This window comes from Oncorhynchus gorbuscha, linkage group LG18 (assembly GCF_021184085.1).
Source record: "Oncorhynchus gorbuscha isolate QuinsamMale2020 ecotype Even-year linkage group LG18, OgorEven_v1.0, whole genome shotgun sequence".
Lineage (NCBI taxonomy): Eukaryota > Metazoa > Chordata > Actinopteri > Salmoniformes > Salmonidae > Oncorhynchus > Oncorhynchus gorbuscha.
This window is the reverse complement of record NC_060190.1, coordinates 35,394,382-35,418,265: the sequence shown is the minus strand read 5'-3', so window position 1 is coordinate 35,418,265 and position 23,884 is coordinate 35,394,382. Positions and strand designations below refer to the sequence as shown.

Sequence of the window (23,884 nt, the reverse complement as noted above, 5' to 3'; positions counted from 1 at the left end):
CTTAGTTGCAGGGGGACCAATCTATTTTGCCATGAGAGGAAATTGGTTTATCCTCCATTCTTTAGGTCAACCAATCATGGTAACTGACGAAATACTGCATGTCCTACATAGAAATTATTTCAATGATATGTAAATCTATTTTTATTATGTTCTATATTGTGACATACAATTTATTTTAGTTTTTGCAGTAATTATATTATTACAGTACCTGTCAAAAGTTTGGACACATCTACTAATTCCAGAGTTTCTTTTTACTTTTTTCTACATTGTAGAATAATAATGACGACAAACTATGAAATAACACATATGGAAACATGTAGTAACCAAAATATATTTGAGATTCTTCAAAGTAGCCACACTTTGCCTTGTCAGATTTAGCACTTGGCATTCTCTCAACCAGCTTCATGAGGTAGTCACCTGGAATGCATTTCAATTTAATTTGTGGAATTTCTTTAATGCATTAGAGCCAATCAGTTGTGTTGTGACAGGGTAGGGGTGGTATACAGAAGATACCCCTATTTGGTAAGAGACCAAGTCCATATTCTGGCAAGAAAAGGTCAAATGAGCAAAGAGAAATGACAGTCCATTACTTTTATTTCAAGAACTTTTAAAGTTTCTTCAAGTGCAGTTGCAAAAACCATCAAGTGCTATGATGAAACTGGCTCTCATGGGAACTACCACAGGAAAGGAAGAACCAGAGTTACCTCTGCTGCAGAGGATAAGTTAATTAGAGTTAACTGCACCTCAGATTGCAGCCCAAGTAACAGACACATCTCAACATTAACTGTTCAGAGACTGTAAATCAGGCCTTCGTGGTCAAATTGCTGCAAAGAAACCACTACTAAAGGATACCCATAAGAGGAAGATACTTGCTTGGGCCAAGAAACACGAGCAAGGGACATTAGACCGCTGTAAATCTGTCCTTTGGTCAGATGAGTTCAAATTTGAGATTTTTGTTTCCAACCACCGAGACGCAGAGTAGGTGAACGGATTATCTCTGCATGTGTGGTTCCCACCGTGAAGCATGGAGGAGGAGGGGGGGCTTTACTGGTGACACTGTCTATGATTAATTTAGAATTCAAGGCACACTTAACCAGCATAGCTACCACAGCATTCTGCAGCGATACACAACCCATCAGGGTTGCCCTTAGTGGGACTATCATTTGTGTTTCAACAGGACAGTGACCCAAAACAACTCCAGGCTGTGTCAGGGATATTTGACCAAGGAGAGTGATGGAATGCTGCATCAGATGACCTGACCTCCACAATTCCCTGACCTCAACCCAATTGAGATGGTTTGGGATGAGTTGGACCGCAGAGTGAAGGAAAAGCAGCAAGCATAGTCTTCAGCATATGTGGGAACTCAAGAAGCTGGTTGAGAGAATGCCAAGAGTGTGCTACGCTGTCATCAAGGCAAAAGGTGGCTACTTAAACAAATCAAAATATATATTTGAGATTCTAACACTTTTGTTGGTTACTACATGATTCAGTATGTGTTATTTCATAGTTTTGATGTCTTCACTATTATTCTACAATTACGAAAATAGGAAAAATAAAGTAAAAAACCCTTGAATGAGTAGCTGTGTCCAAACTTTTGAATGGTACTTAGTGTATGTGACTCCTTGCCCATAGAGGAGATGGGTTGCCAAATTGTTACAGTTGAAGCACTTATTCAAAAGATATGTCTATTTTAGCTCACAGGAAGTTGCTCAAGCACAACTCACTGATCTGATGCTGACTACCTACAGCATAAATGTTCTCACAAGGTTGCATTGGCAATGTTCTATTGCCAAGTTGAAACGATGATGATGATAATAAAGTGATGTGTTCAACCACCTGTTCTGGTTACAGTATGCTGTATCCACTTGGAGCCAGTCTACCCTGGGGTGTAGTTTCTCCCCCTGAGCACCTTTTTTTCTTCCTCTAACCGTCTTCCTTTCTCTCAGTAGGAATATTTTTTTATTTTCTGCTTTTTGTCTGATGCCCCTGGATATGTCATTGTCACAGACCACCTGTGGTTATTATTCAACTTTTATTGACACTCTTTGTGTCAGTAAATATCTATAGATATGGTTTGGTGCTGAACTGTTCTAAGTTGCTGTCCATGCTCTTGTCTCTGACTGCTTGCAGACAAATGACTACGCCGCCCCCTCTGAATTCCCTTAACTAGCAGCACTATTGCTTAACTAAAGAAGTTGTCAATAAAAACCCTTTTCCTTATTGCGTTTCAGTTACTGAAATAGAACCTGTTACAATGAAATGTCAGTAAAGTATTACTGCTGCACAATATATTTTCCAAGAGCAAAAAGCTAAAGAACAAAAAATATAAGAATCTCAATGGTTGACTGATTAATTTATTTCCCCATACAAATGTATGAACACAGCTAGCAAAAGGTCTGAAATATTCTACTGTCTACAACTGCATAGTGTGCATTTCCTCCCATTTAACTTCTGTGTAAACACCTGGTGTTAACTGATGGAAATAATACGATTTCTACCTTATGTATAGAACTTCCTACAAATGGTTGAATTAAACATTCGGTAATACTTTTGATGTGTCTCTTACTTGCTTGACTACATGTGATGTTCTTGTTTTCAATTATTGGATTAAATCTCACTAGCATCACTCTACAGGTATCATCATTGGATCTGATTAATTTGATGCCATGCAATTTATTTATTTTGAGGACTGCAACCATAGAAATATTATTTATTTATACCAATTAATAAGCTATTGTCAACTTCCCATATATGGTTATTTTACTCACTGCTCAGTCATATGTTCACTGTCACTCTATTTTTATCACTATTTTATCAGGGAGTGAGCCCTTACGTCTCTTTTACAGATGAGCCCAGAATTAAAGAAAATATAAATACAAAATGCAAGCAGAAAGTAAAATTAACAAAGTTGTAAATCAGATTTTTGAATTGACCTAGACAGAAGCACAAAAAACTCAAATGTAAGAACATGTTGAAGATTTTTTTCCACAACTGATTTACTTAACTCGGTTGAGACCAAAGTAATTTCCAGTTAGCCATCCCTGAGACTGGGTGTAAAAAATAGTTTGGAAGATGCAACTGGGGCCATGTAAATAATTATGCTACTCATTTTAAATCCACTGGTGGCACCTTGTGTGAACACAAAAGTCTGTGTGACCATGAAAGTCTGTGCGACCAGGCACAGAAAAATAATTTTGTTGCACTTTAAAATGTGCATCCTGCGACCTACTGTGCGGGATGGAAACAGGACCCCCCCCCCCCCCCCAACGTAACAAATTACCAAAAAATGTAATCAAATAAACAGAGTGAAGCCTGGGAGGGCGGGACGTTTTCCGGGGTCAGTACACCTCGCAAGTCTTCAGATGCAAAAGCACCAAAAACGATTCTGCAACAGCCACAAATGTCCAGTTTATTGGACTTATTTGAGCCTTGAGCCGTACGTACAGTTTACAACTGTTGCAATGAACGCCACAAAATCCACATTTTTAACACACGGTATCTTCAGTGGCAGAAAACATTTACTTCAGGCTGTGGTGCATGCATTAACATATCTTCACTAGCATCACGCGCTGCTTAATTAGTCCTCAGCATCCACCTATCCGACCCGCGTTGTGACGTCAGAACGCGGCCAGAGTGTCGCCTTGCGGTTAATGTAGTCATTCTACAGATTCAAAATTGGCCTACAAATGCTTACATCATTTGCATTATGCCAGGTGAATCTCCCATAGTAACCGTGCCATTGCAAAAACAAAACATAGCTAAATATAAGGTGGCATGTAAGAGGATAAACGCTCTTTTTATCTTAAAATTCAGAAAATAGGCGCAAAATTGTAGGAGTAGACCCTCCCACGACTGAACGACTGAGAGGCTTATGGTTACTGTACTATAATATAGATGATTTACCGTTTATCAATGGTTTGATATTGAAATTATCCTATAAACGTTATGCTTTTAAGCTAATAACCTATTAATTGATATTCCCGTGTCCATCCGATCATCTTCTTTAGTTGTCTGTCGATGTTGTGCAATGTTATAGGCTTAGATGTAAATGTCGAAGGCAGCCGATAGGTCTAGAAGGATGAGAGCAGAGGAGAGAGAGTTAGCTTTAGTTGTCTGTCGATGTTGTGCAATGTTATAGGCTTAGATGTAAATGTTTATGTTGTTTATAATGGTTGGAATCCAGCCGTTGAATCAATAAATGATTGTAGGTCGGGAGGGGTGGTTAGGTCAGGTAGGTTACCCTGCCTCTCTAATGCTTCTCTCCTGTGACAACGGGACACCCTGGGGCCACGGCGCCTGGTAGATGATTGATAGATAAGTCTATGAATTACTTTTAGATGGGGGTCCCTTTTATAGGGCTGGGGGGACGGGAGTGACGTCATCGTGGGGTAATTTGGAATGTCAAGTCAATGAGCATTACTGGTAAAAAAAATATATACAAAACTCAGTGGATATAAAGTGGTCACCAGCTGAATGTAAGAGGACAGGGCAAATTTGGAGGTGGACATCCTCCCGCAGCTTAGAATGCTTCGCATATTATACTATATATCAGGGGTGGGCAACTGGTGGCCCATGGCCCCCGTTTGGTGGGCCCATGGATAAAAAAATTAAACATTGGGTGGGGGGGGAACTCAGTCGGGTCTCAATTTAGAGTTAGTGGGGGCCCTCATGATGAGTTCTGTTATTTATTTTGTCTTTATGCATCATTGGAAATAGCCTAGTCGCAAACTCTCAGTTAATGTGTGTGTGTGTGAGAGAGAAAGGAGGGGGAGAGAAATAATATTTGTTCAAAGGAGACAGAGTGCATGTGTCTATCTGTTTACAAATGTAAGTGTGTGTGTGTGTGTGTGTGTGTGTGTGTGTGTGTGTGTGTGTGTGTGTGTGTGTGTGTGTGTGTGTGTGTGTGTGTGTGTGTGTGTGTGTGTGTGTGTGTGTGTGTGTGTGTGTGTGTGTGTGTGTGTGTGTCAGGTCTGTATACCGACTGTCATCACTGGCTTCCTTCCTGAGAGTGTTTTCTTTGTTGAGGTGTGAGTGTGTGCGTGCCTGTGTGAACTGCATGTGAACCCAATGAGCTGTGCCAGATGAATGCGTTCAGCAGATGTGTCTGAACAATGACACTCCAGAGACCTCACTGACCCTCCAGCTATTATTTTTCAAGGACAGGCTAGGCTCAGGCCAGGGTATCCAGCCTACATGCAGAGTGGAGCCCACCGAGGGTTGCCTGTCTACCCAGACTCCTTGCTCCAGCCAAACCCTCCCAATTCCCTGGGAAGCCTAACCTGACATTTGTTTGGAACTCGGACTGTTACCCCCCACTGTGTTTGAATGGGGATAGGATTGTGAGACTGTAAAAGCTAGCAGATAAGCACTTAGTTTACAGGCATTGTGACAATTATTTATGATTGATTTTTGTCTTATGTGTTAACTCAAGTCTCTCGTCAATTTTTTATTGAACCTTTATTTAACTAGGCAAGTCAGTGAAGAACAAATTCTTATTTACAATGACTGCCTTGTTCAGGGGCAGAATGACAGATTTTTACCTTGTCAGATCCAGCAACCTTTCAGCAACCTTGGCCCAATGCTACCTGCCGTCCGCACAGGATACCTCAATTCCCTTGTCGCTATAGTGCAAGGGCATCAGTATTACCAGAGTAGCAGCCCCTTATCTCTACTTTGTATTATAAATGGACCTTGGATTTTATAACATATCACTTGGGCAAGGCAGGTCAGTGTTCAGCATGAATTCAGGATTTGGCCAAAACTTTTGATATGGAAGAACATTCCATTCTTGTGGGCCGGCTAAGGAGTATTGGTGTCTCTGAGAGGTCTTTGGGCTGGTTTGCTAACTACCTCTCTCTAAGGAGTGCAGTGTGTAAAGTCAGAAAAGCTGCTGTCTCAGCCACTGCCTGTCACCAAGGGAGTACCCCAAGGCTCAATCCTAGGTGATCCTAGGATTTTTTTGTTAAATGCTCTGCAACAAAGCTTTCATAGTGTCCAACAAGCTTTCTCTGCCCTTAACCTTGTTCTGAACACCTCCAAAACAAAGGTCATGTGGTTTGGTAAGAAGAATGCCCCTCGTCCCACAGGTGTTATTACTACCTCTGAGGGTTTAGAGCTTGAGGTAGTCACCTCATACAAGTACTTGGGGTATGGCTAGACAGTACACTGTCCTGTTCTCAGCACATATCAAATCTGCAGGCTAAAATTAAATATAGACTTGGTTTCCTCTATCGTAATTGCTCCTCTTTCACCCCAGTTGCCAAACTAACCCTGATTCAGATGACCATCCTACCCATGCTAGATTATGGAGACATAATTTATAGATTGGTAGGTAAGGGTGCTCTCGAGCGGCTAGATGTTCTTTACCATTCGGCCATCAGATTTGCCACCAATGCTCCTTATAGGACACATCTCTGTACTCTATACTCATCTGTAAACTGGTCATCTCTGTATACCCGTCGCATGACCTACTGGTCGATGCTTATTTATAAAACCCTCTTGAGGCCTCACTCCCCCCTTTCTGAGATATCTACTGCAGCCCTCATCCTCCACATACAACACCCATTCTGCCAGTCACATTCTGTTAAAGGTCCCCAAAGCACACACATCCCTGGGTCGCTCCTCTTTTCAGTTCGCTACAGCTAGCAACTAGAACGAGCTGCAACAAACACTCAAACTGGACAGTTTTATCTCAATCTCTTCATTCAAAGACTCAATCATGGACACTCTTACTGAGAGTTGCGGCTGTTTTGTGTGATGTATTGCTGTCTCTACCTTCTTGCCCTTTGTGCTGTTGTTTGTGCCCAATAATGTTTGTACCACGTTTTATGCTGCTACCATGTTGTGTTACCATGTTGTTGTTTTGATGTGTTGCTACCATGCTGTATTGTCATGTGTTGCTGCCTTGCTATGTTGTTGTTTTAGGTCTCTCTTTATGTAGTGTTGTGTTGTCTCTCTTGTGGTGATGTGTGTTTTGTCCTATATTTATATTGTATTTATTTATTCATTTTAATCCCGGGCCCGTCCCTGCAGGAGGCCTTTTGCATTTTGGTATGCCGTCATTGTAAATAATAATTTGTTCTTACCTTACTTGCCTAGTTAAATAAAGGTTCAATAAAAAATAAATAAATAAATAAAATGTCTCACTGTACCTCCAATGCCACATCATGCCCGAGGACTTGTTCATTTTGGTCTTTGAGACTGCAAGAACCAATACTATTTATAGGGCTTTTGTGTGAAGTTTTCACATGCTTACACTAGCATATTGGTGTTACCAATGCCAGTTATATAAATGTCTAAATCCACATATTCAATCCAGAAAATAGGCTAGAGATTATTCACAGGGGAAAAACTACAAATGTGGCCAGAGCGGCAGCGCTGAATTTACGTCACCGAACCACGTCTATAAACAGCGACGGACTGCTCTTCTTCCTTCTTTTCAGTGCTCTGTCGCGTGCGAGCAATACCGTCAAAATGAGGTGAGCGAAAATGACTTCAAATAAAGAATAACAAGTCAGATGTTATATTATCGTTAGTTAAATGCCTTCTATAGCTCTGCCGTGTAACTGGGTTCCCTTTCAACCTCGTATTTACGAGTATTTTGTGAATTCTCCTCTTCTATCGCAGTGCTACTAGCTTGCATGCTAACGCTAGAATGTGACCTAGACTCACATCCACATCCATCTAGCATTAAATCGTAATCATTTTCGTTCCGAACTGAGCTAAATAGTGCCGGACCTAACTGGGACTTGTTAATATTGCAATAGTTTTGTGAATTGTCCTTTTTTACTGGCTTTTTATAAGCTGACTCGTTACCAGTTTGTAATATCAATTGCTGGCGTGAACTTGCTACGGTTTCAAGTCTGTTAAATCCGCAAGCAGAATGTGGGACAGGATACACATTCATGAGTTTTCAAAGATCTGTCTAATGTGGTACACTGTTATTGACACTGAAACATTTTGGTTGATTACAGCAAGGTATCCAGGGATATGCTCTATGAGGTGGTCAAAGAGGTCCAGGCCGGATCTCTGGCCAAGCCACGCAAGTAAGATCCTTTGACTTTTAAAGACATGTTATTGCACATTGGTCTTTCGAATTTGGTATAATACTGCATATTGGTATAATACTCACACGGATCTCGATTGCTTTGTTCCTGGACCTGTGATGTTTACCACATCCTTTCACGTCCTAAAGGTTCACGGAATCTGTAGAACTCCAGATCAGCTTGAAGAACTACGATCCCCAGAAGGACAAGCGTTTCTCTGGCACCGTCAGGTTCGGCACCTTTCCCATATCACCCATCCTTCTGCCTGTCTGCCCCTCTTAGTCCTGTGTGAATTGGCCTGTTTGATCTGAACATTTGAAACTCACTTGCTCATTCCCAGTCCCTTTAATGCACATGCAAGACACGTATGCAGTCAAGTATAATCTCTCAAACACTAACAGCAGACCTCTCACACTTGCACACAAACTAAATTCCACTAGCAGGACTGGTGTGGGACAGGCAGTGCAGAAGTGTTTGGGTAGTCTGACTGAACCCCTCCCTAGGGAGAGGGAACCAGCGGGCGGACCCCTACCCTGGGTCTTAAAACGTGAGGGGAGGCAGACGGGGGGGACTTCGTGCCCCCCTTGAGCCGACCATTTTAGTTAATGGTGTTGCTGGTGGAGTCCAGAAGAGAAGCCAGTCGGTGTGGTCCTGGTAAGACTTAAAGAGTGCTCTTCTCTTGTATGAGTCCTCCCTCTGGGTTTGGATCGGGTCCTGTTTGGAGAGTTACTGGATGGCCATGTTGGAAAGGGTGAAAGTAACTTGCCTGTACTGATCACACGGTGCATAAGCTAGTGGTGTAAGGATTTATGTTTAAAGGTGGGTTTAGGGGTTTGCTCTAGTTAGAAGTCATCCATTCTCGCACGGCCAGATGGTGAGACCCAATGTGGTTTGTGAGCGTTACTGGTGTGCCATATGTTTGAACTTTAATGAATCACCCCTGTAGACTGAAGACCACCCCCAGGCCCAAGTTCTCTGTGTGCATCCTGGGAGACCAGCAGCATTGTGATGAGGCAAAGGCTGCAGAGCTGCCACACATGGACATTGAGGCCCTCAAAAAGCTCAACAAGAACAAGAAAATGGTGAAGAAGCTGGGTGAGTGGTGCTTTGAGTCACTGGGTTTTCATCTTATGATCCATCTAGGTCTTGCACTTGTTTTTCCACATATACATCGGGTTTAGATTCTCTGTCCTGAAGAACTGGGTCCAAGTCTCGTGTTCTAGTCTGTCTCTTGGTAATTCTGACTCCCATTTGTCTTCCCCCATCAGCAAAGAAGTACGATGCCTTCCTGGCCTCTGAGTCTCTGATCAAACAGATCCCTCGTATCCTGGGGCCTGGGCTCAACAAGGCTGGCAAGTTCCCCTCTCTCCTCACCCACAACGAGAACCTCAACATCAAGGTTGATGAGGTTAAGTCCACCATCAAGTTTCAGATGAAGAAGGTACGGCTCAGTTTGGTGCCAGATACAGTACATGTAGTTGCATTTCAGATTGTACATGATGCGTGCATTCAGACTTGGAAGGCATGTTATGTGTAGACAACTTTAGGAACTGTTGGTGGGGGCCTTGTTCATGGGCTACTTTGTTACTTGTCTGTAAATCCAAAGCTGCTCTGATTTCTTCCTTTTTTTGTCAACCTGTCTGGGTTCATTGTGACCATGTCCTCTTCCAGGTGCTGTGTCTGGCGGTGGCAGTGGGTCACGTGAAGATGTCTGAGGAAGAGCTGGTGTACAACATCCACCTGGCGGTTAACTTCCTGGTGTCTCTGCTGAAGAAGAACTGGCAGAACGTCCGTGCCCTCTATGTAAAGAGCACCATGGGAAAACCCCAGCGCCTCTACTAGAGGACAAATGCTTTAACTACCAATAAAAGGACAAATCACATATCTTCCCTTTGTGTTCTTGTTGTGCCAGATATCTTTGTAGTGCTGGGGATCCCTCTATGCAAGGGATCATAAGATGTGATCTTAAAACCTGAAATATTCACTAGCCAGTTTTTGGAAGTAATGCACAATGCCTGAAGATTTTAACCATTGATATTTAAATGTCAAGGTGGTTTGCTGTAAACCGCTTCTAAACTGGGCTAAATTAAGATGAGGTACTGGTTTAGTGTTTACACATACTGTCTGCACCAGGGAGTGGCCAGTCTATGGCACAAATGTGAAGGGGGGTTAGTGGTCATGTCTAGGTGGGATGCAGCTAATGTCAGAAGGTTGTGTTTGGGTCAAGTCAACCTTTTACCCAATGCTCATAACATGTTATTTTGAATCTAAATTCTAACCATAATTTGAAGTCTGACATTTGCTTGTCAAAACTGGGTTTACTTGCATGGGGCTAGCAGTGTACACCACTTGGGTGCTTGTTAAAATTGACAACTAATGCAGGCTGGTATTTGTCCTCAAAGTGATTCATTTGAGTTTGAAGTTGATAGCATAATTTTCCAGAGTTTAGTGGGGTTGTCAATGTTAAGCAAGGGTCAGATAAAAATGACCCCTGGCACAGTGTAGTCAGAGCAAAAATGTGTACAACTATACAATGCACGTGTTATATAAATAGAAGCAGTCTCCTGTTGACCACCCTGCCTGTTGCGTGCCCTGGCTGTCACCTCCACCGAAGGGCACAGAAAGCCGCCATGACACTTAATCAGATTACGTTTCCTCTGCTCGGAGCAGGAGAGCAGAATCGGGGTAAGAACTAAGACTTTTGTCATCCTGTCTACCTCTAGCATTCCATGGAGCTCTAAAATGATTGGCTATAGCCCCACCATTATCGCTGAACCTCTTGGTTAAATTAGCCGTAGTTTATACCTATTCACCTGTACAAGTGGCTAAAGGCATTCAAATTGATTCGGATTTGGCGTGTGAAGGCCAGAAAAAATCCTTACGGACCACCCTGACATTACAACCTGGGGTGAGCAAAGGAGGGGGGATGTTTGGAAGTTTGTTAGTGACATACTATGAATTTAAAGCTTGACTGTCATTTTTAAATTAATCCGCCAAAAATAATAAACCTTTTGCATTTCCATATGGGCTTTAGGAATATGACTCTATGACAGTATACGGGGTTATCAGTGAATGCCACGGTCTACGACCGCGCCAGTGCAATTAGTGGAGTTTACTCTGGCGGTCAAAAGCGGATATCACGCCAAGAGCCTACTGTTTCTGATGTTATTTTAGTTTAGAAAACGATCTCCGCAGAAGCGACAGTTTCAGGGATGGTAAAAACGGCTTCATTGTCGTAACATCAGGGAAACTGGGAAGGGAGCGGTACTTCAGATACAGACATTCTGTAACATATTTCATTGAGCCTCTCGTCGGCCTTCACACGTTGCGGAAAGAGTTTAACTGTAGGCTATAGGGAACTCTGGGGACAGGTTGTCTGGATACCGGACATCCAATAAATTGTCAGATGCAAACAGATTATCTTTAGCAAACAATATTTCGTGAGGGCTTGCCTTGAACAAAACAAGCTGTTTACGATTTCGTTAATACTGGTGAACCGGTGTTTGAATTGTGTGGTTGCAATATAAACAGTCCCTCGTCTCTGGTATAGCCTACATACATACACAGGTTACATTTAAAAATATATATTTTATAGCGCTTTTCAAAGGATCTCAAAGCGCATAAAAAGTTAAACAAAACAATGTAAACGATGGAGACAGTCTCAGTCGGTTTGGGATAAAGTTGGGGCAGTTTGGGCTGGAAAGGCAGTGTAGTTATCGTGGCGGGGGCATCGATGGGAACGCCAAGAAGAGATAAACGACAGTCAGATAAAGCAGGCCCCGAGCTCTTCAACAGCCCACCACACCGGTTTCTCTGAATCGTCAGTCACTCCATTGGAGCCGCTTGTCTGGTCCTCCGTTGCCAGGAATGTATACTTTACAAAAATATAAACGCAACAATTTCAACGATTTAATTGAGTTACACTTTAACTCATGCCTCTTCAGACAACCCTGCAGGTGAAGAAGCCGGATGTGGAGGTCCTGGGCTGCAGTTGAGGCTGGCTGGATGTTCTGCCAAAGTCTCTAAAATGGCGTTGGATGTGGCTTACAGTAGATAAATTAACATTTGGTTCTCTGGCAACAGCTCTGTTGGACATTTCTGCAGTCAGCATGCAAATAGCACACCCCCTCAACTTGAGACGAGGTGCACATGTGTAATGGTCATGCTGTTTACTCAGCTTCTTGATATGCCACACCTGTCCAGGTGGATGGATTATTTTGGCAAAGAGAAATGCTCACTAACACGGATGTAAGCAAGTTTGTGCACAACATTTGAGCGAAATAAGCTTTTTGTGCATATGGACATTTTCTGGGATCTTTTATTTCAGCTCATGAAAAATGGGACCAACACTTTACAGGTTGCGTTTATATATTTGTTCAGTATAGCACCCACCGTGATGCCACGGCTGCTGAAAAGCTCATGAAAAGCCACCACATTTTGGCAGTGGATCACATAGTATAGTGATCAAACCCTAGAGCAGAGGTGGGCAATTCCAGTCCTCAAGGGCCTGATCAGCCCCAGCTAACACATCTGACTCCAATAATCACCTAATCATGATCTTTAGTTTAGAATGCAATTTGATTAATCAGCTGTGTTTGCTAGGGATGGAGAAAAAGTGTGACTCCAGTCTGGCCCTCAAGGACTGGAGTTGCCCACCCCTGCTCTAGAGCAACAAAAAAACACTTAAAACATGTACAATAGCCTATTACAGAGCTCACTGGCTAGGCAACCTAGCGAGGACTCGCTCTTTGAAAGGAGGATGTTGGAAAGTAATGAAACAGGCAGTGAGTGCGGCTCAAACCCTCAACCTTCTGGCCAGAAGCATGCTCATGTGGCAGAGTTGATATCCGTGGCTATAAACCAGGGTCGCTACATTATCATTTAAAATGGCTGTGCAACTGTTTTGGCAGTTTAGTAGGCCCCGAGATCCATTTTCTCTCCTCTCCTCCTCTGTGTTCAGACACTCCTTAACTCCAGCATATATTTGTTTATAGCTAGTGTATATATCTTTCTCTGTCCTCCTCCATTATGTACCTCTGTGTCCCTGTTTCACCCCTGGTACTGTGCTTTGTCACCGCTTCCTGTGAGACGAGTGAGGCCTCTCATTTTAGAATTCAATGTTAAACTGTGACCTGGTTCAGGGTCAGTGTTAGTATCCCTGTGGACATGGTGAGAATGAATTGCAGGTGATCCTTTCCTTGAAAATGGGATGTCTGCCATCTTAATATACTTGATTCTCTCTCTCTCTCACTCTCTCTCAGCAGTGAGGAAGGTGGGAAGTTGTATTTTCCGTAGGGCTGGTACTGTACTCACCCTCCATACCACTCTGCCCAACACTGGGACCATGAGTGCACAGGTAAGAAGGATAACTTCTCTCTTTATTTGATAATTCTTTAAAGGGGGATTGCAGTTAGAAACTTGATTTTCTGTTTTGTTTAATGATATTTCCACACTATGACATCAAAATAACAGTCTGAAATTGTGGAAATTGATGACAATGACCGCTTTGTGTAAGAACTGTTTGAAGAAAATGGCTGGAATTTCAGCCTGTTTATGTGAGATGGAACTTTTGGCCCACATCATGAAGTCACAATGTGATCTGATTTATACTAACTGTTCATATGGGTAATGGGGTGGGCTCTTGAACATCCTATCAGCCAATCAGGGCTGTATATGTAAATATATTCAAATGTGTTTCCTAAAGCTCGCATCATCAGACTGAGCATTTCAAAGGGCCAAAGGAGGTTCAGGGAAATAAATTATTAAACATATATTTTTGAGTTATTGTTATTAAATAAACACACAGTGATCTATTAGACATGTAGTGATGATTTAAAAATAACATTACAAAGACTCCATTGGGGCTTTAACCAGGCAAGTCTTTTGAGAACTTGTTCTCATCAATAACAACAGCCTGGCTAAGAGCTTGTTGACGAATTTGTGTGTTGTCCCTCTCCCAGCCCCCTGCTAAGGAGGCCACTCCCTGTGAGTATGCTGGCATACTAGGGGACAGCTCGGAGTCTGACCATGGTAAGGAATCCGATTGGCTGCCTGAGCTGCAGTGTTACCGGCAACAGGACGTGGCTGCTCTTCCATTTTCTCTCTCTGTTCTATGCTAGCAAAGCTGTGAACACCCTGTCCTCTCTTCTCCTCAGAGCCCAGTCCAGAGGACCAGCTGGCTGCCTCCTGGGAGAACCTTCCTATCCTGGAAAGACTGGGCCTCAGCATGTCAGTTTATACTCAGACACACTTTTAACACTTTCGATATTCACAACCTCACCATTATCTTCCCCCTTTCTTTCCATTTCCTCAATCCCATCTCTCTCCCGTGCTTTCCTGCCCTTAGTGGTACAGAGATGACTGAAGAGGAGGTAGAGGTGAGAATTATTTGTGATTAGTGCACTATTTGTGACATACACACCACACACACTGTTCTGTCCCCTATAGAGTGCATTTACCCAGCTGGCTCTGGCGTTCCGTTGTAACCAGTACACCCTGGCCCAGAGACTGCAGGCTGAGGAACACGACAGAACCGTGGCCCAGGCGAACCTCAACCTGGAACTGGAGAGTGCCAGAGGCACTCTGCGGGTAGGTATGTGTGCATAGCCACGGAAAGTAGTTTTGGGGTTGGGGGGTGTTGCACCAACTTACAACTTACAGTAGTGAGCGCATACATTTTCAGACTTTTTGGTATTGGTCCCCTATGGGATCAAACCCGCAACCCTAGCTTTGCAAGTGCCATGCTTTACCAACTCAGCCACACCATCACAAACCACTTGATGTCTCCATGTACTCAATTACTGTATTGTCAATTGTTCTTCTTCAAGGTGATGGAAAGTCTACAGGTATAAACTAGATGACCAGCCTATGTACAAAGTGGTTTGTAAAGATGGTAAATTAATACTGTACAAAAAGTGGTTGTATTCCATGTTATTTGATCAAGAAGAAAAATATATATTTGATGTTTGAGGTCTTTTCCCATAACTTTGCACCTTTTTATGTAAATGTTTGAGGACAAAGTTTTGTTCTTTCTGGATTCCATTAGAATGAGGATTGCAGAGAAAGGGACAGGGCAACAACTCTTACTTTTTCTTGCCACTGTAGTTTGAATTGTATGTTGGTCATACAATTTGATCTGACCTTCATCTAGTTCAGAACAATAGACACACATAGTGAGCATAAACTAATAACACAAATTATTTTATTTAAAAAATAATCATAATAAATGTAATACATCATTAAAACATTCATTGTGTAGGTTGGAAAAAGTATGTCAACACCTAGGTTAATCACTTCTCCAAAAGCTAATTGGAGTCAGCTACCCTGGAGTCCAATCGATGAGATTGGAGATGTTGGTTAGATCTGTCTTATAAAAAACACTCCCAAAATTCAAGTTTGCTATTCACAAGAAACATTGCCTGATGTGAACCATGCCTCAACAAAAGAGATCTCAGAAGACCTAAGATTAAGAACTGTTGACTTGCATAAAGCTGGAAAGTCTTACAAAAGTATTTCTAAAAGCCTTGATGTTCATCAATCCACGGTAAGACAAATTGTCTGTAAATGGAGATAGTTCAGTACTGTTGCTACTCTCACTAGGAGTGGCCATCCTGCAAAGATGACTGCAAGAGCACAGCGCAGAATGCTCAATGAGGGTAAGAAGTGTCAGCTAAAGACTTACAGAAATCTCTGGAACATTCTAACATCTCTGTTGACGAGTCTACGATTCGTAAAACACTAAACAAGAAAGGTGTTCATGGAAGGACACCACGGAAGAAGCCACTGCTGTCCAAACAATACATTGCTGCACGTCTGAAGTTTGCAAAAGTGCACCTGGATGTTTCACAGCGCTACTGGCAAAATATTCTGTGGACAGATGAAACTACAGTTGAGTTGTTTGGAAGGAACACGCAACACTATGTGTGGAGAAGAAAAAGGTACAGCACACCAATATCAAACCTCATCCCAACTGTAAAGTATGGTGGAGGGAGCATCATGGTTTGGGGATGCTTTGCTGCCTCATGGCCTGGACAGCTTGCTATCATCGATGTAAAAGTTAATTCCCAAGTATATCAAGACAGCCTAACGTTCTGCAAAATGTCTGTCCGCCAATTGAAGCTCAACAGAAGTTGGGTGATGCAACAGGACAACGACCCAAAACAAGTAAATCAACAACAGAAGAAAATACGCCTTCTGGAATGGCCCAGTCAGTCATGACCTCAACCCGATTGAGATGCTGTGGCATGACCCAGTCAGTCATGACCTCAACCCGATTGAGATGCTGTGGCATGACCTCGAGAGCAGTTGACATCCCAAGAATATTGCTGAACTGAAAGTTTTGTGAAAAGGAATGGTCCAAAATTCCTCCTGACCGTTGTGCAGGTCTGGCCCGCAACTACAGAAAACGTTTGGTTGAGGTTATTGCTGCGAAAGGAGGGACAACCAGTTATTAAATCCAAGGGTTCACATACTTTTCCCACCCTGCACTGTGAATGTTTACATGGTGTGTTCAATAAAGACATGAAAACATAGTTGTTTGTGTGTAATTATTTTAAGCAGACTGTGTTTGTCTATTGTTGTGATCTAGATGAAGATCAGATCAAATTTTACGACCAATTTATGCAGAAATCCAGGTATTTCCAAAGGGTTCACATACTTTTTCTTGTCACTGTATTGAACGCTGCAAGATACTGTTCTTAATTATACAACTACCTTTTTTGCCAAAGCTATGATGCTGCAAAAAATGTTGGCCCTCGCTACAGACATCTACATCGGTCCGCTAGTATAAGATTTAAAAATATATACACAACCAGTCAAGATTTTGGACACACTTACTCATTCAAGGGTTTTTCTTTATTTTTACTATTTTCTACATGTAGAATAATAGTGAAGACATCAAAACTATGAAATAACACATACGGAATCATGTAGTAACCAAAAAAGTGTTAAACAAATCAAAATATATTTCATATTTTAGATTCTTCAAAGTAGCCACCCTTTGCCTTGATGACAGCTTTGTACACTCTTGGCATTCTCTCAACCAGATTCACCTGGAATGCTTTTCCAACAGTCTTGAAGGAGTTCCCACATATCCTGAAGACTATGCATGCTGCTTTTCCTTCACTCTGCGGTCCAACTCATCCCAAACCATCTCAAGTGGGTTGAGGTCGGGTGATTGTGGAGGCCAGGTCATCTGATGCAGCACTCCATCACTCTCCTTCTTTGTCAAATAGCCCTTACACAGCCTGAAGGTATATTGGGTCATTGTCCTGTTGAAAAACAAACGATAGTCCCACTAAGCACAAACCAGATGGGATGGCGTATCGCAGCAAAATGCTGTGGTAGCCATGCTGGTTAAGTGTGCCTTGAATTGTAAATAAATCAGACATTGTCACCAGCAAAGCACCCCCACACCATCACTCCTCCTCCAGGCTTCACGGTGGGAACCACACATGTGGAGATAATCCGTTCACCTACTCTGCGTCTCACAAAGACACAGCGGTTGGAACCAAAAATCTCTAATTTCGACTCATCAGGCCATAGGACAGATTTCCACCTGTCTAATGTCCGTGTTTCTTGACCCAAGCAAGTCTCTTCTTATTATTATTGGTGTTCTTTAGTAGTGGTTTCTTTGCAGCAAATTGACCATTAAGGCCTGATTCACGCAGACTCTTCTGAACTACTATACTACTATATGCCATTTAGCAGACGCTTTTATCCAAAGCGACTTACAGTCATGTGTGCATACATTCTACGTATGGGTGGTCCCGGGGATCGAACCCACTACCCTGGCATTACAAGCGCCATGCTCTACCAACTGAGCTACAGAAGGACCACTGAACAATTGATGTTGAGATGTGTCTGTTACTTGAACTCTGAAGCATTTATTTTGGCTGCAATTTCTGAGGCTGGTAACTCTAGTGAACTTATCCTTTGCAGCAGAGGTAACTTTGGGTCTTCCTTTCCTGTGGGGGTTCCCATGAGAGCTAGTTTCATCATAGCGCTTACTGGTTTTCGCGTTCTTAACATTTTCCAGATTTGATTGCCCTTCATGTCTTAAAGTAATAATGGACTGTCATTTCTCTTTGCTTATTTGAGCTCTTTTTGCCATAATATGGTCTTAGCCCTATTTGGTAAAAGACCATCTTCTGTATGCCACCCCAACCTTGTCACAACACAACTGATTGGCTCAAACGCATTAAGAAGGAAAGAAATTCCACAAAGGAACTTTTAACAAGGCGCACCTGTTAATTGAAATGCATTCCAGGTGACTACCTCATGAAGCTAGTTGTTAGAATGTCAAGTGAGTGCAAAGCTGTCATCAAGGCAAACTACATGATTCCATATGTGTTATTTGATAGTTTTGATGTCTTCGCCGTTATTCTACTATGTAGAAAATAGTAAATATAAAGAAAAACTTTTGAATGAGTAGGTGTGTCCAAACTTTTGACTGGTACTGTATATATTTGTATTCATGTTTTTTTTCTTCTGATTTTTCAGGGGGTGCTGCAGTACCATAAGCACAAATTATTTCCCAAGTCTGTAAATGTGTGCACTCGTGTTTGACCTGGCTGCTTGACTCTTGTACAATAGTTGAAGGTCTGATAAACATCTGCTTTAAACCTTACTACCTCTCTCATTCTCCTTTAATCCTCCCTTCCCTTCCTCTCCTCCGTCACTCCTCTCCTTCATCCCTCTTTCCCTACCTCTCTCCCAGTCTCTGAGAGGTAGGTGTGTAGACGCTGAGCGGTCAGAGATGCTGAGTTGTATCGAGGCCAGTCTAGGCACAGTGCTGGACGGCGTGAGTGACATCATCGCTGCTGCTGAGATGCTGGGGGTCGTGCACCAGGTGAGGCAGTGATGTCACCACGACAGCGACACTGTCTGGCTCCCAAGGCTTGCTCTTTTGGGGTATAAATCCAGGTTTTGGTTAGTGCTCTGTGAAAAAAACTTTGCATAAAAGTGTTATACAAATACTTGGATTGATTGATTGGTTAAGTGATTGATTCTTTGGTTGGTTGATTTATCAATGTCTCTGCTGGGTCAGGAAGCACGAGTTTGTTGTTCTGTGGAAATTATGGAGGTTCATGTGGAACACCTGAAGCGTCAACATGCTGTGGAGAGCGCTGAGCTGCTGGAGACCAGAAAGCGGCTCCACCGCAGCCGGGGCAGGATTCACAGTGACTCAGGCAAGTGCTGCCCCTCTGTGGCACGGAGGAACTATGACACAAGCAACAGGAAATTGATTTGGGGGGTTGGGGGTTACTTTGTGGTGGACTTGTGAAAGTACATTTAAGCACACTGCACTCTTTTCTGAATCAATCTATTATATGAAGTATTGATTCTTCGTATATGATTATCATAATAGGGAACAGTTTCATAACTGTTCAGTGTATAACAAGATAGTTCACACATGGAAAGGCTGTGTTCTGACTGATGGCTTTCTCAATACAGAGGAAGGAGACGTCAGGAATCGGTTTGTCAGACGAGACTCCCTACAGGTAACCGACACTTCACATCAATGTCTTGTTCTGTCCTGTCTTCTCATTTTCTGCCCTCAAATATCTCAGTTAAATTAACGAAAATAGAAGTTTTTCAAATGTTTCACTCATTTTTCTCTCCTTCTTTCCCCGTCTTTCTTAGACCCTCACTCGGCGACGAGTCAGCGTAACACTAATCCCAACGGGGTCCCAGGTTAGAAACGGTGACACTATAAGACTTACTCCCATTGTCTCCCTGTGACCAACTCTTATTCTGTGCTGTCCTCTCTTTTCTTCCTCCTCTTCCAACTCCTCTCATCTCCACTTCCCCCCCTCGTTTTCCCTACCTTAGCTCAGCGACCTAGAAACCAAGTTCCAGGAGGGCTGCAGGGCTGGTGCTGACACTGACAGCCAGGGGCCAGAAGTAGGCAGTGTGAACCAAGCCAGCAGGTACAGTAAAACCTGCCCTGTCATGACCGTCATCTGCACAGTCGGTCGTCACTAGATGGCCATGCTAGTCACTAGTCAAAGTGGAGGCGAGCCTTGGCTTTCATAAGCATGTGCACCACACAGGCTTAGACGCAAGTGCACGGACTGCAGTATAAACCCATGACGACTAACTGCTGATAACTAATAACTGCTGTAGGGAACACATTGCGTGTGCATGGTGTCTGCTGATCTTGTGGATTGTCAATGTTCTGCGCCTTGTGTTCACAGCATCAGAACTATGTTGCCCTCTGCAACGGCAGCATTGTTTCTTGTGTATTACATTCCATTACCTTGTGAGGACTTTAGTCTTCTTAAACACAAAGTAAATCTGGATCTAAATGATGGAAGTGGAAATGTAACGGTTTCCCTCCATTTAAAGACCCCCTGAGATGATGTCCCCCGTGGCAATCCCATCCCCCCACTCCACCATCCTCATTAGACAGAGCTCCACACAGAGCACCCAGAGCCTGGAGGACGAGTGCGAGAGAGCCCCTCATACCAGGTAGCCCCTACCTCATCAACTGGTTCACCATTGTCTCACTGAGATTGGAGTTAGGACCTGAGCAAGGGTCAGGTGTGGCTGATGCAGGGCTTTGTGGCTGCCTGTGTCTGTGTCCGTGTGTGTCAGTTCCCTGCAGATGACGCTGCGTCACAGGCGGAGGTCTGCCGTCCTGGAGCGTGAGGCCGAAGCTGAGGGGTCAGGGGTGGAGTCAGCAACGGGGTCAAGAGCAGGGTCAATAGTTGGCACAGCCGAGCCCAGTGAGCTCTCTATGGCCGAATCGGTATTCACCTCAGAGCCGTGAGTATTAAGATGACTTAACGTTATTAAGTTGCTATTAAATCGTACTAAAATGTACTATGATTACTTGCAACTTCATATTCATAATCTGATATAGCAGATCGTCGTCATTATCGAGCCATACTAGAAAGTGTGTACACTGAAGGCAATAGGGACACAGCCAGGGGTGCCCTGTAAACAAACATGCAACTGTGGGACAATGATGAGGTAGACATACATCTGGCCATAGCATGTACATTGACTGAGGTCATGATTTGAATCTGCTCATTTTTCTCCAGGCGAGTGGTTCTGTCAGAGCAGAATCCCCAAGCTTCCTGGCTGTCTTACTGTCTCTGTGTCCTGGTGGTACTGCTCCTCTTGGCTCTCTCTTTCTTCATCTTGCTGGGGTTCCTACTCTGGGGCCTGAGGGTTCCTCACCACAGCCCTAGCTTCTGACATCTCACTTCTGCAGCACTGTCTCAGCTCGACACCACAGAGTTCTGGGTTCCACAATCTGTGTTCTAAGATATGACTTCTGTACCACGGTTCTGAGCTACCCACCGCCTCCATGGACTGGGCCCACACTACCTGCGATAATATGTTGAACAAATTGCTTGCACTCTACCTGTAATATGATGGATGTAATATGTTCTATGATATCTGTGCATATTATTTGTGTTGTCAGCTGTGCATGACAAATTACATGAAATGAACAAAATGGATTTTTGTATCTGTGTTTAAAATCCAAATCAAATTGTATTCGTCACATGCTTTGTAAACAGCAGATGTGGACTTACAGTGAAATGCTTACTTACAGGTCCTTCCCAACAATGAAGAGAGAAAGGAAATAGAGAAATAATAGACAAGCCAAGCAGGAAATAATACATACAATAGATACGATAACTTGGCTATATACAAGGGTACCAGTAACGAGTCGATGTGCAGGTGTACAAGGTAAATGATGTAATATGTACATGTAAGTAGGAATACAGTGACAGATAGTGAACAGTAGCAGAAGCGTATGTGATGTGTCAAAGTGAGTGCAAAAAGGGTTAATGCAGATAGTCTGGGTAGCTATTTGGTTAACTATTGAACTATTTAGCAGTCTTATGGCTTGGAGGTAGAAGCTGTTCAGGGTCCAGTTGGATCCAGACTTGGTGCATCGATACTGCTTGCTGTGCAGTAGCAGAGAGAACAATCTATGACTTGGCTGGCCGGAGTCTTTGACAGTTTTTAGGGCCATCTTCTGCCACCGCCTGGTCTAGATGTCCTGGATGGCAGGGAGCTCGTCCCCAGTTATGTAATGGCCCGTACACACTTCCTTCTGTAACACCTTGCGGTCGGGTGCCAAGCAGTTGCCATACCAAGCGGTGATGCAGCCGGTCAAAAATGCTCGCGATGGTGCAGCTGTAGAGCTTTTTGAGGATCTGAAGGGCCATGCCAATTCTTTTCAGCCTCCTGAGGGGGAAGAGGTGTTGTGCCCTCTTCACGACTGTGTTGGTGTCTTTGGATCACGATAGATCCTTAGTGATGTGGATACTGAGGAACTTGGCACGTCCTGTGCTGTCCAGACTCAAACGGTCAAGCTCGTATCAAACTCTATATTTGTCTTTGGGGTGGGCCCAAGGCACCATCAGCAGAGCTGGGGCATGTTGGAAAATATGGCCAGACAAAAGTGCAGAGCCTTTGTTTCTGCAATATGCACCAGCCGGTGCGACAGGGATGAGTGAATGAAAACTCTGTCTTTTGCTTATTATGTTTCCCACGTTCCAAATCAGTGTCTGAATATTAAAGCAGTGCGCACATTGTTAAGGGTCCTGTTTTCTCTCTCAAATGACACTGGAATACTCAGTCCAGATGCTCATGTTAGTCAGATGACCGTCAGAGATAGACAAAGCTTCATGCTGGTTGACCCTGGCTATTATCGCTAATTAGTAGGAATGATGACAGCTTTGCACACGCCAGGTATTCTCTCAAACAGCTTCATGATATAGTCACCTGGAAATCATTTCAATTAACAGGTGTGCCTTGTTAAAAGTTTAATTTGTGGAATTTCTTTCCTTAATGCATTTGAGCCAATCAGTTGTTTTGTGACAAGGTAGGGTTGGTATACAGAAGATATCCCTATTTGGTAAAAGACCAAGTCCATATTATGGCATAAACAGCTCAAATAAGCAAAGAGAAAGGACAATCTATCATTACTTTAAGACATGGTCAGTCAAGCCGGAAAATTTCAAGATCTTTTAAAGTTTCTTCAAGTGCAATCGCAAACACCATCAAGCACTATGATGAAACTGGATCTCATGAGGACCGCCACAGGAAAGGAAGACCCAGAGTTACCTCTGCTGCAGAGGAGAAGTTCATTAGTTACCAGCCTCAGAAATCTGCAATGAACTGCACCTCTGATTGCAGCCCAAATAAATGCTTCACAGAATTCAAGTAACAAACACATCTCAACATCAACTGTTCAGAGGAGACTGTGTGAATCAGGCCTTAATGGTGAAAATGCTGCAAAGAAATCACTACTAAAGGACACCAATAAGATGAAGAGACTTGCTTGGGCCAAGAAACACGAGCAATGGACATTAGACCGGTGGAAATCTGTCCTTTGGTCTGATGAATCCAAATTAGAGATTTTTGGTTCCAACCGCTGTGTCTTTGTGAGACGCAGAGTAGGTGAACGGATGATCTCTGCATGTGTGGTTCCCACAGTGAAGCATGGAGGAGGAGGTGTGGGGCTGCTTTGCTGGTGACACTGCCTGTGATTTATTTAGAATTTCAAGGCACACTTTACCAGCATGGCTACCACAGAATTCTGCAGTGATATGCCATCCCATCTCGTTAGTGCTTAGTGGGCCTATCATTTGTTTTTCAATAGGACAATGACCCAAAACACACCTCCAGGCTGTGTAAGGGCTATTTGACCAAGGAGGAGAGTGATGGAGTGCTGCATCAGATGACCTGGCCTCCACAATCATCTGACCTCAACCCAATTGACATGGTTTGGGATGAGTTGGACCGCAGAGTGAGGGAAAAGCATCATGCATAGTCCTCAGCATATGTGGGAACTCCTTCAAGACTGTTGGAAAAGC

General features: G+C 43.2%; 2 protein-coding genes across 7 annotated transcripts; both read left to right on the top strand.

The window, feature by feature from the left end:
• Positions 1 to 7,389: 7,389 nt before the first annotated feature.
• LOC124002894 (60S ribosomal protein L10a) lies at positions 7,390 to 9,927 on the top strand. Its single transcript, XM_046310716.1, has 6 exons — positions 7,390 to 7,478; positions 7,974 to 8,045; positions 8,195 to 8,275; positions 8,992 to 9,140; positions 9,314 to 9,486; positions 9,717 to 9,927. The coding sequence occupies exons 1-6, from the start codon at positions 7,474 to 7,476 to the stop codon at positions 9,885 to 9,887; spliced, it is 651 nt and encodes a 216-aa protein (XP_046166672.1). The 5' UTR covers positions 7,390 to 7,473; the 3' UTR covers positions 9,888 to 9,927.
• Positions 9,912 to 22,600, top strand: LOC124002893. Of its 6 annotated transcripts, none has more exons than XM_046310711.1 (14): positions 9,912 to 10,730; positions 13,310 to 13,401; positions 14,006 to 14,075; positions 14,201 to 14,273; positions 14,392 to 14,422; positions 14,493 to 14,633; positions 18,763 to 18,894; positions 19,093 to 19,234; positions 19,500 to 19,546; positions 19,689 to 19,739; positions 19,878 to 19,975; positions 20,394 to 20,516; positions 20,643 to 20,813; positions 21,092 to 22,600. In XM_046310711.1, the coding sequence occupies exons 1-14, from the start codon at positions 10,562 to 10,564 to the stop codon at positions 21,246 to 21,248; spliced, it is 1,497 nt and encodes a 498-aa protein (XP_046166667.1). In that variant the 5' UTR covers positions 9,912 to 10,561; the 3' UTR covers positions 21,249 to 22,600. The 6 variants fall into 6 exon arrangements, with proteins under 6 accessions (XP_046166667.1, XP_046166668.1, XP_046166666.1 ...); XM_046310712.1 differs by having other exon boundaries at positions 13,307 to 13,401; positions 14,535 to 14,633; XM_046310710.1 differs by having other exon boundaries at positions 13,307 to 13,401.
• The last annotated feature ends 1,284 nt before the right edge of the window (positions 22,601 to 23,884 follow it).

Excerpts from the sequence above, each read along its gene's own strand:
- LOC124002894 (XM_046310716.1), top strand. Across the intron at positions 8,276-8,991 it reads CGTTTCTCTGGCACCGTCAG|ACTGAAGACCACCCCCAGGC; the intron begins GTTCGGCACCTT and ends TCACCCCTGTAG. Across the intron at positions 9,487-9,716 it reads TCAAGTTTCAGATGAAGAAG|GTGCTGTGTCTGGCGGTGGC; the intron begins GTACGGCTCAGT and ends GTCCTCTTCCAG.
- LOC124002893 (XM_046310710.1), top strand. The coding sequence starts at position 10,562 with ATGTGTACAACTATACAATGCACGTGTTATATAAATAGAAGCAGTCTC. Across the intron at positions 19,547-19,688 it reads TCAGACGAGACTCCCTACAG|ACCCTCACTCGGCGACGAGT; the intron begins GTAACCGACACT and ends CGTCTTTCTTAG. Across the intron at positions 20,517-20,642 it reads GAGAGAGCCCCTCATACCAG|TTCCCTGCAGATGACGCTGC; the intron begins GTAGCCCCTACC and ends CGTGTGTGTCAG.